Source organism: Melopsittacus undulatus, chromosome 1, assembly GCF_012275295.1.
Source record: "Melopsittacus undulatus isolate bMelUnd1 chromosome 1, bMelUnd1.mat.Z, whole genome shotgun sequence".
NCBI classification, from domain to species: domain Eukaryota; kingdom Metazoa; phylum Chordata; class Aves; order Psittaciformes; family Psittaculidae; genus Melopsittacus; species Melopsittacus undulatus.
The window spans coordinates 102,804,439-102,820,975 of NC_047527.1; the positions used below are offsets into that span (position 1 = coordinate 102,804,439).

At 35.7% G+C, this 16,537-nt stretch overlaps 1 protein-coding gene across 1 annotated transcript in view; it reads left to right on the top strand.

Moving 5' to 3' along the window:
- Positions 1-14,647, top strand: part of LOC101879080 (sodium channel protein type 5 subunit alpha-like) — a 39,677-nt gene extending 25,030 nt beyond the window's left edge. The window contains 10 exon segments of the mRNA XM_034060467.1: positions 591-702; positions 1,825-1,979; positions 4,178-4,385; positions 5,860-5,948; positions 8,255-8,509; positions 9,186-9,239; positions 10,157-10,298; positions 10,824-10,924; positions 11,739-12,003; positions 13,470-14,647. Coding sequence (XP_033916358.1) covers positions 591-702; positions 1,825-1,979; positions 4,178-4,385; positions 5,860-5,948; positions 8,255-8,509; positions 9,186-9,239; positions 10,157-10,298; positions 10,824-10,924; positions 11,739-12,003; positions 13,470-14,647 — 2,559 coding nt within the window.
- Positions 14,648-16,537: the final 1,890 nt, after the last annotated feature.

Sequence of the window (16,537 nt, forward strand, 5' to 3'; positions counted from 1 at the left end):
ATGCCTTCCCTTTCCATGTCATACAGGGCACTTATTTTTAATGGCTGATAGGTTGCTTTATTCCTTTTTCTTTACACTTATTTTCCTTATTGTCTTTAGTTTTATAGGTGTGTAGTTTATTTACCAATAACAATAACTCTTTGAAATGTGTAACCATACATACATTTCTTTCCTGCTAGGCCTTCCTATATTGAAGCCTTTTGAGACATGGTTTGTGTCTCTGAAAATGAAAAAAAGAATTGGATTGTCATGAAGAAATCACAGTTTTCTCTAAAGTAAAGCTGTAGCATAATATAATCTCTTCTAAATATTTTCCTTGCAACAAGTCCAATGTAGATGACTAGAAGATGCTTTATGAAATTAAAGCCATGGAAACAGAGAGGAGGGATTAGCCTTTTCTGTCCTTTTGTTTGTAATTTTATTTTGGCAGTCCAGCAACATTAAATTCATTAAGATATTTTGCAGGGTGCAGTTTTTCTTTTTGTTTTTTCTTTTTTTTGGGGAGGTGTGTGATAAATTTAATTTATTTTAAATCTGGTAACCTTATTAATGAAAAGCAAATAAATCCTCTTCTTTACCCTCCTCTGCAGAAATATGATGGTGGTAGCTATTCTGAAGCCAGCACTGTGGATCCAGTTGTTCTCCTGGAGACCTTTTCCCAGCCTCAAACCTCACACCTACCCAAGGGCTGTTTTACAGAAAGTAAGAATCCTTTATATATTGTGGTGACACCAAATGAATCAGTGTTCATTTGTTTTGTTTAGAACATTTCCAAATTAGCAAAAACTGATGCACTTGTTTATAAACATAAAAATTCAAATAAGTAGACCTGAAGCCAGCACAGAACTGTAGCAGGGCTGGGATGCCTGAACACAAGCATTTAGAACCATATAAGATGCCTGAGAGCAGGCAATACAACTGCATGAAGCTGGCAGAAGTATCACAACAGCTGTACAATATCCAAAGAGGCCTAAATTGGTTTAAAACACCTGTGTTTAGGTAGCAGAATGCCATCTTTGAAGTGTGATTCAGTCTCTTATTGAGGCATCAGGCTGTAGGTATATGCATATGAGCAAAAGCACTCAAAGTATTTCTGAAAAGGCAGCCAGATGTCAGGATATGTATGTCTGTACCTGGTGTCTTAAATGGCCCTTCAAGTAAATTTATCTGAGCTTCCAGCACAGTGGATAAATATCCAGTCAATACAGCTAATGACATTCAGAGGAATTTACAGCTTATCCCAGTGTGGACACCTACTTTTGATTGCCTGAATGGTTCCTTAGATTCCATTGATCCTTATGGTGCAACCCTACTGCCTTTATAGATTAATGAAAAAGTTAATTTCTGGTGCAAAATGGTGAATAAAGAATCTACTTGTAATGTCTCTGCAGTGCAATTGAGTGAAATAATCAGTAGAAATACAAATGTACTAACCAACTTTTAAATTATCAATTTTCAAAACAAAAGGAATAAATACAAGGGAAAAAAAAGACCAACAAAAAAAAACCCAACCAACCAACAAAAAAAAACCAAGAAATTTTTTAGATAGAAATAATGACTTTTTTTGTGCCCACAGAAGTGGTTGTGGGAACAATGGCTTTTCTGCTTTTTCCATGTATAAGTTCCTCTATTAAAAGATATTTTTACCTACAAATTTTGTCTTTTACTTAGCTTTTGATTGCTTCAGACACAGCATCACCCATTGGTAAAACATCGCATTGGTTGTATAGACTGTGGAAACTCATATTAAGATACCTTACACTTTTTATATTCCATGTCTCTACATTTTCCATGGGACCAATATGTTCTTCTTTCTCTTTTCAGGTTGTGTTGAATGTTTTCCATGTTGTGCAGTGGATGCCACTAGGTTTCCAGGCAGAACTTGGTGGAACTTTAGAAAAACCTGTTACAGAATTGTTAAACATAGCTGGTTTGAACATTTTATAATTTTTATTATAATATTGAGCAGCGCCGCACTGGTAAATTTAATTTAATTTCTCAAATTTTAAATTGATGGCTGTCAGTAAAGGAAAATTATATTATTATATTTATTTCTTTTACTCTCACATTGAAGATGTATTGTGGTGTTAAGAACTTTCACATTTACCTAAGATACTGTTGTCCTATTGTGAAAAGGAACTTGTCCATTTTCTGTTTATTTTTAAAATTGTTTGCTGATACAGAATTTCCTGAACCAGCTAGAATGAAGGAGCACCATACCATCAGGCATGTCCATGCTTGAAAGTAAATCAAATGAGGTGGTGATCATAGAAAGAATGCATAGAAAAGTATGTGGTGAATGCTCAGTGCTCAGAGCAAAAGAAGAGTTCTTTTTTGAGTATCACTGCTAAATAATGACTTATTTGATTGGTAGGTAGAAATTGAGGTAGTCAAGGTTAAACAGTGAAAAAGATTACATTACTTATCAAACTTGTTCAGAAAAAAATGTAGGAAATGCTTAATAGGCTTATGTACATGCGTGCCAGAAGTTCTCAGTTACCTACAGTCCTGTGAACACAGCTCTGCTCTGTAGACATTTCTTCTGACTGTAGCACAATTGAATGACCACTGCTTTAAAGACCACTTAGGTCCAGAAGCCATTTTACTATTTCATTACACTGTGGAGCAGGAGTGCATAAATTCCACCAGATTAATGTGACTGGTGAGAACTCATAACTGTTAAGGCCCGCTGTAGCTGAGCTAATGCTTGCAAAACCACTGAGTTTTCTTTGCTGCCATGCTTCCCTGAACCAAAGGTCTGTGGACCATCTAGGTCATGTAACACAGCCCACTTTTGCCTTAAATAGTGCTGACTGTTCATGATCTTATTAAAAATAACAGCAGAATAAGAGATTCAAGGGTCGAGTAAGGAGCTGTTAAGTGAAGTGCTGATGTAGATTGAAACTATATGTGGATTAAAGTTTTGACACCCTCTGTTTGGTTCCTGATCTTTGTCACAGACTACAGCCATGTGACTTTGGGCAAATTAATTGATCTTTCTGTACTTCATTTGCTCTTCTATAAAATAAAGATGCTGTGGTCCAGCATACCAAGGATGTGAGATAGTGTATTCCCTCTGAGAGGACAGACAAACTCTTAAACTTCTCATGGCAAGAAGACAAAGTTAGCAGCTGCAGAGGCTATTTCAGAGAAGGGGACACAGATTTGAATAAGGGTAAAAGAAAGGGAATTCGTTAAATGCCCTGATGTGCTCTAGAGGCACTTTCAGCTCTTGAGACAGAGTGTGAAAAAGAAGACAAAAGGAGAATGAGTAATTTATAACTAGGGAAAGTAGAGGGTCAGAAAAGGTGTGGCTTCTGATTTATCTACATAAGTAACAGAAGTTTTAAGTAAAAGTAATGACAGACATGGGGGAAATAGTGGTAATGAAAATGGATGGACAGATCATGAGAAATGGTGGCAACAAAAGAGAAATTGAATGGAGATGGAGCTATAAAGTGGGGGAGAAATGGATGAAAGGAAGAATGAAGACATAACCAGAGGCTTGATGAGGAAGTAGTGCAAGGTGCTAAAAGGAATTGAAAATAGAATGGCAGTATCAAAACTTTAAAATAAATTAGCAAGGCAGCAAATATATTAAACACAAGCAAACAATGATGTAAACTAAAGCAATCAATAAAACGTTTTCCAGAACACTTACTGACATCAAAGTAATGTCAAGTTTTAGGTGAAAAATTGTGAAACTCTGGCAATTAACAATTCCAGGTAAAGTGCTCGTCATATTTTTTTGTGTCTTTATTACAGCTTTACAGGCTGACTAAAGATGACACATTTGGAAGACCTAGGTCTGAAAGACAGTGGTTAATGTGTTTAATTCAATCTTTATTGTGAAAAATACTAGACTAACACCTTCAAAATTTTCCAGTAATTTGGGAAGCCAAGATTTTTAGTAGCCACAATTGAACCTCATGAGATAATTTTTTGAAGAAATGTTGAGCATAAACATCTGAAAGTATGTGATTTTTCAAGCAATCTCAAAATGAGATTGTACTTACTTTACAATTTAGGTTTTTACTTCTAAGTGTAAAAGTATGTGGTGGTTTCCCATCATTTAATATGAAATGGTTATAATAAGCCAAACTGTGTATTCTTGTGGAATTTAAAAGATTTTCCATAAAACTACCGAATGTTTTAAAACTGAGTTCTGAAATTCCAGGCATTTGAAGATATTCACCTACAGGAGAGACGAAAAGTGAAAATGCTCCTAGAATATGCTGATAAAATGTTTACCTACATCTTTTTTATGGAGATGCTGCTGAAATGGGTGGCTTATGGTTTGCCCAGTTATTTCACAAATGCCTGGTGTTGGCTCGACTTCATCATTATATGTGTAAGTATTGTATTCAGCTTGTCTTATGTATTGAATTTTGATATTTTCTGTATAGAAAACTGCATGTCAAAACTAATTATGAATTAACACAAGTCTAAAAGACAGTTTCCAAAAGCTGAAAAAAAATATAATCAAAGGAAATGTTAGAACAGATTTAAGTGGAAGTTTTAAGTAATAATCAGAAGTCAAATAAGAATGTTTTATTCAGTGTCACTGTCATTGGAGACCATAAGTTGTGGTCCTCAAAAAACGTTGGTTTTGAAAACATGTAAGTGGAGAGAGAAAGTACAATTAGTAATCAGAAATAAAAGTAAAATAAATTAACTAAGACAGTAAAAAATGTGAAGCTGTTGTCAGCTCTGGTATTTAAAAATAGAAAAAAAATAGTTTCTTCTTTAAAAAAGAATATATTTAGGTGGTATAAGGAGTTGAAAAGTATTATTGGAAAAATAATTAACCAGAGAGTTAGAGACATAGAAAAGTATGTTTTGCTTTGCAGTCTAAGAAATGCTATCAATCCTTTATATAGCTGTAAAGATAAATGCTGAAATCATAAATTCTGAAATGGAGGTAATTGAGTGTTCAATATATACGTATTTATTATGAATTTAAAGTTAAATAATATAATCTTACCATATAAAACTGAAAAATATTTCAGTATCTTCCCAATACATCTAAGCAGCTGACTTCTAGTAACATTAAAGTACCTGCTTGATAGACCTCTGAGTAGTTAGCATTGGAAGTTGTAAAGTACTAGGAAATATCAACAGAAAAATCTAGTATCATGATTATTTATGAAGAATATATAGCATGACTTTAGCAATTACAGTTCTGTAATATTGATAACAATGCTGTTCAGAATGGAGGAAAGGCATGCAAATATGCAATGGCTAGACAATGAGACAAAAAAATTCAAATAGGAAGAGGCAAATCATGAAAAGTGAAAAAACCTGAATTATTGAAACAATAATGAAACATAATGTTTACAGTTCATTTTTTCTCTTACAAAAAATAAAATAAGGACTAGCTATCTTTTTTAAAATATTTTTTATTTCCACACCACCATCTTAAGTTATGATAAGTAATTACTGTATACACTTCCAAGAATAACTATACAGAAAATGGGAATATTTTATTTGAACAATCCTTTCTGGTCTGGTAGTGTGTGAAATTACCATAGTTACCAATTTTGCTGCTGTACCATTTCTGAAAAAAATTACAGGAACTGTTTTTAGAAAAAAAGTATTTCAAATTAGAATGAATTTATCCCATTATTTTTAAAATATCAGGAAATGCAAAAGTGCAATTATACTATGATAGCTTTGAATGTATATTTTCTTCATTTGACTTACTGGTCAAAGAAGACTTACTGGAACATCCAGGTTATGATCGTCTGCTGACACAAATAAGAGAAATTTTTGTATACTGTTCAATAATCTCAGTTTCAATTCAATGAATACAGCTGTCATTTGTTTCCTGGGGAATAAATACTGCTCCTGCCTCATCACTTTGTTCCTCTGAGAATGCCCTGAAATCTCTCAGGACTCTTAGAGCATTGAGGCCTCTTCGAGCTTTGTCAAGATTTGAAGGGATAAAGGTAAGGATATTGGAGGTGTGTGTGCATATTCTCTAAGAGCTGCATTCGAAGTTTTTGTGAAAATTACACCTTGAATCTGTTTTTGGGACTTAATGGCATTAAGATGATTCATATTGCTTTCTTATATGTATGGCTGTTATTTTGAAATAATACTTAACACTTTCACAGACATTTGTAAGTACAAATGAAATAAGGAAATTGAATAATAATGTGCTACTACAAGGAATCATTATGTATAGTAATGTGAACACTGGAACATCTTCCTGTATTTCCAGTTTCATCTTGGCAGTTACCTAGACAAGCTCATGTGCCACATTTCAGATTCTCCAGGGTGGATTTGAAAGACAACAGTCCTTTCAAACTTGAATAGTGTGGGATTTTCTTATCTCGAGATAAGATATCTGGAGATTGTCGCATCTCGATTTTAAAATCTGCTGCAAGTGAACTGAATCTTAAAGTCAGTGGGGAGAAAGGCCATTAAGGACAAGAAGGAATCAGTTACAAGCAGCCAGCATGGATTTAGGAAGGGAAATTTTGGCTATCAAACCTGATAGTCTTCTATGATGAGGTGGCTGAGGGAGAGAAGAGCCATCTGTGGTCTCAGATATCTATTGTATCTGGTTTGGATTGACTGAACTGCAAAGTTCAATATGCAGAGATCGTTGGCATCTTCACAGAGTGGTGAAGAATGGTGAAAAAAAAATAGATAGTAGTCCTCAAATTCCCACTGGCAACAATCATGGTCCTGCCTTTCAACATTAATGAGCTGGATTTGTGACTACAAGTTTTTATCACTGCTTGTGTCAGGTCCCTTGATGTCACCACCACAAGCTCCAAAAGCTGGAATACCATTTTCACTGGTACCATTTCTGGAAGAGGTTTACTGGTCATCCTGGGTTTGCGTTTTCCTTGTCCTCAAGCAAGTCTAAATGAAGGAAGACTGCTTACCAAAACAACTTAGCCTTTTGGAAGCCAGACTTTCTACTTCGTGTACTGTGTGCAGTCAGTTGCCAGTGGTTATTGGGTGAGGTTCATTTTCTTACGTAGAGCAAGATGTTGTCTTGGAAACCCCCTCCAAGATAAAAGAAAGGGATATTTATGATACTATGGTAAATAATAGCCAAGAATGTATCGTCAGCAAGTTTGCTGTTGATACGAACCTGGGGGGAATAGGTGATGCACCTAAGGGGTGTGTTGCCATTCAGCAGGACTTTGATAGGCTGGAGAAGTGGGCAGAGAGAAATCTAATGAGGTTCAATAAGGGCAAGTGTAGGGCATGGCACCTGGGGAGGAAAGAACCTCAGGTACCAGTACAGGTGGGGGCTGACCTAGTAGAGAGCAGTTCAGCAGAGAAGGACCTGGGAGTATGGGTGGGCAGTAAGTTGACTATGAGCCAGCAGTGTGCCCTTGCAGCCAGGAGAGCCAATAGTATCCTGGGGTGTGACCAGCAGGTTGAGGGAGGTGATCCTACCCCTCCACCCTGGTGAGGACACATCTGGAGTACTGTGTCCAGGTATGGGCTCAGTGCAAGAAAGTCAAGGAACTGCCAGAGGGTCCAGCAGAGGGCCATAAGTATGTTTAGGGGTCTGGAGCAACTCTCTTATGAGGAGAGACTGTGGGAGCTGGGCATGTTTAGTCTGGATAAGACTGAGAAGGGATCTCATTAGTGCATATAGGTATCTCAAAGGTGGGTGCCAGGATGATGCCAGACTCTCTTCAGTGGTACTCAGCAACAGGACAAGGAGCAATGACCATAAACCAAAACACAAGAAGTTTCACTCTAACATAAGGAAGAGCTAAGTATTGAGGGTGGCAGAGCACTGAAACCGGCTGCCTAGGAGGGCTGTGGAGTCTCCTTCTCTGGACATTCAAAACCCACTTGGATGTGTTCCTGTGTAACCTGCTTTAGGTGGCCCTGCCTTGGCAGGGGGGTTGGACTTGCTTGCCAGAGGTACCTTCCAACCTTAGTAATTCTGTGATTCTGTGAACCCATTCCCATATACCTGACTTTTAGATCCCTTAGGTAATACAGACTCGGAATCTTATGTATTTGTTTTACCCAAAGATAATTCCGGCTGCCATCTGGTCTACTTCCTTCCTTAAAAAGGCAAGATAGATGCTGCAGAATTACATGTTAAGACAAGATTGAAGTTGAGCTGAAAGCCAGCTTTATGTTTGTCATCTGCTAGTTTTTATATGAGTGAGAATCTTCAGTAGATACAGAAGAAGGAAAAACAAATGTTTTTCTGTGAAGGTGCTATTGAATGTAAATAATCCATTCTTTTCATTCATTTTATTTATTTAAGGTTGTTGTGAATGCACTCTTGGGAGCCATCCCCTCAATCTTGAATGTTTTGCTCGTCTGTATTGTCTTCTGGCTCCTATTTAACATTGCAGGAGTAAAATTACTTGGAAAAAAATTTTGGAAATGCACACTCTCAAAAGGAAATACCAGTTCAATTTGGAACAAAACTGATTGTACTCACTGTAATGGCATATGGACAAATAGTGGTGTGAACTTTGATAATGTTGGGATGGGATACTTGGCTCTCCTCCAAGTGGTAAGTTCTATAAAAACATGCTCCGTTTTGTTTTCTTCAAGGAAATGAGTTGAGCAGCCCAACCATGCAATACCACTGCACTTGTTTGTCTCACTGAAATTGGGGGATTTTAGCTTCCATAATATTTTTCCTATCTATAAGCTGCTCAGTTCTTCCTAAAGAGCACTTAAGAAATCTTGTGTTAAAATCAAGCACTGTATTAAATGGCTTTTTAATTTTGTTTCTATTTTGATTAATATACTAAGCTTGAAATAGTCTGCATGTTACTGGATTTAAAGTTATTCTCATTTTCTTTAATAAAAGTTAGTTCAGAGTCGATAAGAATGAAAATGCACAATGCAATTTATATTTCTATATTTTATTTTATTGTATAAGTCACAAAGTATTGGGATGCTAATTTATTGATCTCCCTAATACCGCAACAAAGCAGAGAAAGACATTTTAAAAAGTGGTTGTTATCCCTGTATCTTTTCTAAATGAGGTTCATTGATGTATATTCTCCAAAGTGCTCCATGATTCTGCAGACCTGCTAAAAATTGCAGGAAGGAATTGTCTGTTTTTCCTTAGAAATTGCTCTTATACTTTTAGAATATATTTACTAGTTAGGCTGAATCTTGTCCTGCTTTTTCAACAAGCAGGAAAATTACAAAAATTTTAATTTACGTTTTTTTTCCAGGCAACTTTTAAAGGTTGGATGGATATTATGTATGCAGCAGTGGATTCTCGTCAGGTATGTCACTAAAAGGAAATTTTAATTCTTTTATCTTTCCTTCTTTCATTTTCTATCCATACCATTCATCTTTCAGCTTTATTTGCAATATCAGAAATACAAGCAGATGAATGCATCAAACTACAAAGTGAAATGATAATCCTTGGAGTACCAAATATCTGGAATTTAAACAAGAGAAAACTGGACAAAATGGAGTGATACCACACTAAAATTTACTATACTGAGAAGGGAACTTACTATATTGAAGGGAAGGGGTTGCAAGTTTTGGACAAGTCCAAGTCTGTTTTGGGAGCAGAGTTCAGAAGATCTTGGAGTGAATGTGCATGCACCTTTAGCAGTTATTTCTGGAGATTTTCTTCCCTATATTTGACACCCTTACTATTTCTTCCCCATTTCCGTGTGCTGTTTCTCACTCTCTTGTTAGTACAGTGTCTTTTAACTTTTCTATGTTTAAACGTATTTGCATTTTCCTTATTCATTCAAGCATTGTATGATTCAATGTATTGAATTAGCTGCTAATTAAAAAGTTGTTTGTTCCTTTTAGGACCGATCATAGTGAGCTGGATTTTCAAAATCGTATCTTGTCTGAGACAGCGTTTAAGGGGTTGGAGGTTCACCATTATGTTTAGTCTGAGCTGTTGTCCTATGTAGGAAATTCACAGTATCACTTCTGATTGGAACTGTTAATTTACTACTTAAGTCGTATTAAATTTGCTAGAGCTGGATTGGGCTAGGTATCTTTGTAATTATCTTTACAAACAGTAACAAGACAGAACAAGACAGTTCTACTTACACATCTAAAGAAAGGTATCAATGTGTAGACATAGAATTTTTATTATAAATTGAAAATTATAAAGTTGTGATTATCTGATTTTTATCAATAATATTTTTCTGTTTTGATTTTTTTTTTTTAACAGATAGATGAACAGCCAAAGTTTGAAGCATTCTCAGCCATGTATATGTATTTTGTGATTTTCATTATTTTTGGATCTTTCTTCATGCTGAACCTTTTCATTGGAGTAGTTATCAGCAATTTCAACCAACAAAGGAAAATGATAAGTACTACATGAGCTAATTCAGGGTCTCTAGCAATCCCTATTTCATTGTGTGAATGTTAGTTTGACATTGTCATGGTTTGAAAGAACTAAGTCTCACGTAGATACTCGCTCACCACCCCCCCTTCTCTCCTCCCTGGAGTGCTGGGGAGGAGAATCAAAAGAATGCAAATGCCATAAGCTAAGAACAGTTTGATAACTAAAATAAAGTAAAATATACTACTAATAATAATAGTAATGACGAGAGGACTGACAAGCAGAGAGAATATTAAACCAAAAGGGGAAAGACAAAAACCAATAATAACCAGCAGTGATGCACAATACAGTTGCTTACCATCTGCTGACTGATATTCAGCCCAACTAAAGCAGCCATTGGTCCCTTCTGTGTAAATCCCCCCAGTTTATATACTGGGCATAACGTGCTGTGGTGTAACTTACTTTTTTTTTTTTTTTACATAAGCTTGTTGGTGTTTATTTAGTTGCCTGCTTAAACTTCAGCTGAACAACAGTATTTTTTTCCTTCACTTAGGTGGAAAAGATCTATTTTTGACTGAGGAACAGAAAAAGTATTATAATGCCCTAAAAAAACTTGGATCAAAGAAACCTCAAAAACCCATCCCAAAACCATTGGTAAGACCATCTTAAGTAGGACATGACAAAGATACAGAGATGATGACCATATTCAAACTCAATAGCCAGGCATCTGGAATAAAATTCATGTTAGAACCCACCATCTTCCTCATTCAATATAGTGTTTACATTTTACTCTCTATTTCTTAAATCCGTCTAATGCAGCCTTTCTTTGTGGGCATTAATTAAAGAATTTCACAGCCTGTTTATCACCTATTCAAAGGTACAAATTATATATAAAGGTTCATATTAAATATTTGATAATCATAAATCCACGACCATATGTCCATATGATCTTAACATTTGAGTTGCATGATACTACTTCTGCAACTATATTGGACTATTGCAAGTGAGAATAAATAGGGAGTAGTACATGCCAAATAGCTGTTACTTACTTTCAAATAATCTTACGCTTTATTTCATATAGGTTCTTAAATTTAAGTCCACACCTGGGTTCACATAGTAACTGCTCAGAGGTTTTCTTGATTATGACATTTTAGTTCAAATTGCTTATCCTAAAATCTCTGCTTCAATAACTAATCCTATTAAAAGAGCGATCACAATGTACTCTAAATGCTTTCCTCCTGAATAATTATTTTCTAAGGAAATGTGGTTGCATGATGCCTCCAAACATTTCTCCAAATACTGTTTTCTTCGAAGGTCTAAAGAAATGACCTAAAAATGCTTGTAGGAGCTTATAGTTAAATTTATATTCTCTTAAATTCTCTTTCTAAGCATAAGTTACTGATTTATATTTGAATGTAGTCTGGGTCTTACAAGTAACATTAAGCAGCTCTTCTCATTCTCTCTGCAGAATACGTTCCAAGGATTGCTGTTTGATATAGTATCACACAAAGCATTTGATATTACCGTTGCAGTTTTCATCTGTCTAAATATGGTCATTATGATGGCAGAAAATAACCAGGACAACGTCAAGGATGTTCTTAATAAGATCAACCTGTTTTTTGTGGCAGTGTTTACTGGGGAATGTATCATAAAAATACTAGCCTTAAGACATTACTTTTTCACCTGTGGCTGGAACATATTTGATTTAGCTGTTGTGATCCTTTCACTAGTTAGTAAGTATTAATAGTTATTAGATCAGGTAACATGTCTTAGCAATACTAAGCCAAATTTCAGTATGAAGTAACCACTTATGTATCTGATAAGCAAATTCCAGATCCATTGTACTTTTTCAAACCATATGCTGAGTGATCCTTCCTAAAATAATTTATTGTTGTTTTTCCTTATATTTTTTGTAGAGTGCTAGAAGGTAAATAGATAGTTTTCAACTTTTTGCTTTTTTTTTAAGTATAGATTTATTAAGTAATTAATAGAATAGGAATTTAATGAGTAACATATTTTCTAAGTTACCATGCTTAAATTTTTCTCTTGATGTTTTTATTCCTTCAATTTACATGTAATCACCTTAACCACTGTTTTCATAGTAAAAGCAAATTCAGGTTAAAAATACATTTGTATGAAAAATGGAAAAGATTTGTTTTATTTTCCAGGACTTTCATTTAAGAAAGCAGATCCTGAGGACTGATTTAGAAAGCTCAGGAAAATTTAATTGCTCAGCACCATTCTAAATCTGGGCCACTATTGGCGACTGTTAAAGGCATAAAAATTGGCTTGGTTTTATTTTGCTTTTCAACTAAGATGAAATGCGTATCATTTCCCCTACAAAGGTTCATATACAGCTTTAGTTTCTTGTACAGTTTATTTGGTCTATGCTTCTTACCAAGCTTAGGTTAGAAAAAAATGATGGGAAAGAAACTGATCTGAGTTCTCTGCTTCATCCCTAAGCACAGTTCCCCTATGCTATCCCATGCAACCCAGAAAAATTGCTTAGATGATTCTTTGAGCAACTTGATCTAGTTGAAGGTGTCCCTGACAATGGCAGGTGGGTTGTAACTACACAACCTTTAAAGTACCTTCCAAACCAAACAGGTCTATTATTCTATAAAAATGCTGAATTCTTAAGTCCTCCGTTTGTAATCACTTACATTACTACTGTATAACTATTCGGATAGTGGGATCACAGAATGAGGTGTGATGAAGGATGGATACTGAAAGACAGTTTTCCTTTATTTTCTTCTCTGATCTCATTCAAGTACCAAGCGTTAATAAAAGTCTCACATTTAGCATATGGCTTATGCCTGTAGAAGAAGCAGCAATTAGACAGCAGCTAGGAGACAAGCTCCCTAGCTTCCAGCACAGGAGCTGAATGTATTTTAAAGGACTTTTTAGTACTTAAGCAATGTGTAGTTCTATCCCCTGAATTAGAGAAAACTGGGAGAATGCAGTTGCCAAACTATGTGAAATCTTTATATCTCTTCAAGACTCAAAGTTATTACAATTTGTCTTCCTAAGCTCTTTTTTAAGCAATTGCAATATTGATGATAATATTTTTGGTGAAAGTTTTTTAATATGCTCAATGTTATTTTCAACACCTAAAGCATAGCACATAGCAAAATAGACATAAATAGGGAATTTCACTGATATGGCTTGACAACATTCTGCTTTCTTTTTAATTTCAAAGGTACTGGACTTGCTGAAGGCTTTCAAACTTGGTTCTCCCCTACGGTTCTGAGAATTTTTCGTTTGGCAAGAATTGGCCGAATCCTGAGATTAATTCGACAAGCTAGAGGAATTCGAGCCCTGCTTTTTGCATTACTGATGTCTCTTCCTGCACTGTTCAACATTGGTCTTTTGCTATTTCTGGTTATGTTCATTTATGCCGTTGTGGGCATGACAAACTTTGCCTGTGTTGGCTGGGAAGGTGGGATTAATAACCTTTTCAACTTTCAAACCTTCGATAGTAGCATTCTCTGTCTCTTCCAAATTACAACATCAGCTGGCTGGGATGGTCTTCTGGCCCCTCTGTTAAAAGAATCTAATTCATGTGCTCCCAACTTAAATTTAACAAGTGAGCAGAAAAAAAATTGCAGAAGTAGGGGGGTTGGGATTTTTTATTTTGTAAGCTATGTCATTATATCATTTCTTATTGTTGTAAATATGTACATAGCTGTCATTTTAGAGAATTTCAATGTTGCCACTGAAGAAAGCACAGATCTTCTTTGTGAGGATGACTTTGATATGTTTTATGAGACCTGGGGAAAATTTGATCCTCAGGCAACACAGTTTATCGAATATTCTGCTCTTTCAGACTTTGCAGATGCTCTGGCAGAACCCTTGCGCATTCCAAAGCCTAATAAAATTCAGCTCATATCCATGGACCTCCCTCTAGTTAGTGGAGATAAGATCCACTGCTTGGATATCTTGCTTGCTTTCTCTAAAAGGGTTTGGGGAGAATCTGGAGATTTGGGTGATCTTGAAATGCACATTGAAGAAAAATTTATGGCTGATGATCCAGCTAAAACTTCTTGCAAGCCAATTACTACTACCCTTAAAAGGAAACAAGAGGAAGTATCAGCTCGTATTATTCAAAAGGCGTTCCGGAGGTATTTGGTGCAGCGCTCTTCTAAAAAGAAACCTTTCTTATACCACCGTAGACGCTACAACAGTGCTGTCCTTGAAGAAAGAACATGTGAGAAAGAAACTCTTATTGCATCAATGCTTAATAAAGATAATGGTAGGAAGCTAGACAAATCATGGACAACATCTTCCATATCTCTCCCTTTATTTTATGATGGTATTGCTGAAACAGATAGCAATAATATGGACACACAAGGTTGCCCCAGGCTGCATCATTTTTGACTAAACCAGTATCAGTTATTTTCAGATGAAAAAAATATTCAGATGGAGCATAATATTTTACATTCTGAATAATGCTGGCAGCCTTTAAGTATTGTGATTGTGCTATTTTGCAAATGCTCCTTGAAACAATTGAGAATTGAACAACTATGTCAAATATTAGAGAAAAATCAAACTATGGAATTTTTTTTTTCTCAGCTACTGGAGTAGGTGAGTTAATTTTTACAGCAGTTGTTTTTTGTGTTACTTCATGTTTCTGTGTTTACAGAAGTAACCCGTAGATCTGTTGTTACTGTAAAAACAATGTAGACATTGTTCTACACAAGTCTGTAGAACAATGTGTATCTCTTTAGAGATAAAGCCTGGTTTGAAAAATCGGTTACTGTAGTAAAATAATGACTGCATTTTATGTAAAAGAGCTTATTCGAGACTCTTGAGTATAATCAATCACTAATTTCTATGTTGCTTGGCACCATCTTCCTCCTAGTACTTTTGGATGGATTTGTTTATTCTAAAGAATTTTTGAGGTATATGCATCTAAGTGAATTTAACATATCATCCTCAGGCATCTGTGCTTAAAAATTGTATATGATGTGTTCTATGTATCATTTGGTGAATGAAAGTTGTGATAACAATAGTTACCAAAATCAAAGGGTGTTATGCAGGAGGTATTGTTTCAGAAAAACTTAAGAATTGTTGTATATACATTTCATCACTATAGTTCATCCAAATGTGATAGAAAGTATTGTTTAGTAATCTGAAAAAGAGTTCATGGTATATCTTACAAGACAACATTTATTAAAGTTAGAGGAAGCGTTTATTTAATTGGTTTTTGGGGAAAAAAAACCCACTATATATGCATAACATGTATTAATATTACCTTTATTGTTCTTTTGCAGTTTGAGTTGGTCAGGTGAAGTGTCATCGTGGCCTCAGAACTAGTGAAATAGGACTATTAGATTCTTCAATAAAAGTGCTCAGATGTTTAACATATTTTTTGTCTCTTTTGTAAGGGGTATGTTCAGTTTCAGTTTGTTACAAGACATTATTAAAGGGGTAAAACCACAGTAGTATAATTTAAAAAATATAGCTACCTATAAAGTATAAGAAAAGTGTAAGTGCTTTCCTTTTTTCAAGGAATCAGGAAAGATTTAGCATACTCAGGCAAACAATAGCAGGAACAATTTCTGCTATGTTCAATGATCAGACACCATTAGATGGCAGCATTTACTACGTTTTAGAATACAACCACCCTGAAGAGATGTCAACTTTGGGGTAAGCCAGCATGTAGGTATAAAATTAATTGTAAATAACACCTACAGGAGGGCCACAAAGATGATCAGAGGACTGGAGGAAGGCTGAGAGAGTTAGGGATGTTTAGCCTTGAGGAAAGCAGGCCCTGGTGAGACATGCGAGCAGGGTCCAGTGCCTAATGGGGCCAAAAAGAAATCTGGAGAAAAACTTTTCACAATGGTAGATAGGGATAGGAAAAGTGAGGAAGGCTGTAAGATGAAAAAGGGTGGATTTGCATTATATATTAGGAAAAAAATTCTTCACTCTGAAGGTGGTGAGACACTGGAACCAGTTGCCCAAAGCAGCTCTGGCTGCCAGTCTCTGTCAGTGTTCAAGGTCACCTTGGAGCAACTTGGTCTAGTGGAAGGTGTCCCTGCCTACAGCAGGGTGCTGGAACTGGATGATCTTTAATGTCCCCTCCAACAGAAACTATTCTGTGGTTCTATGATTCTATGAAACAGTGTCATAACTCTGGTTTTCTGTCCTGGGCTTTCAATCTAGCCCCAGGTCTCAAATAGGTACTTGTTTTCTGGCTATTCTGTTTTTCACATATGACAGATTGGCAGAATCCTGTGTGCTTGGATCTTCCAGTGGGGTAGT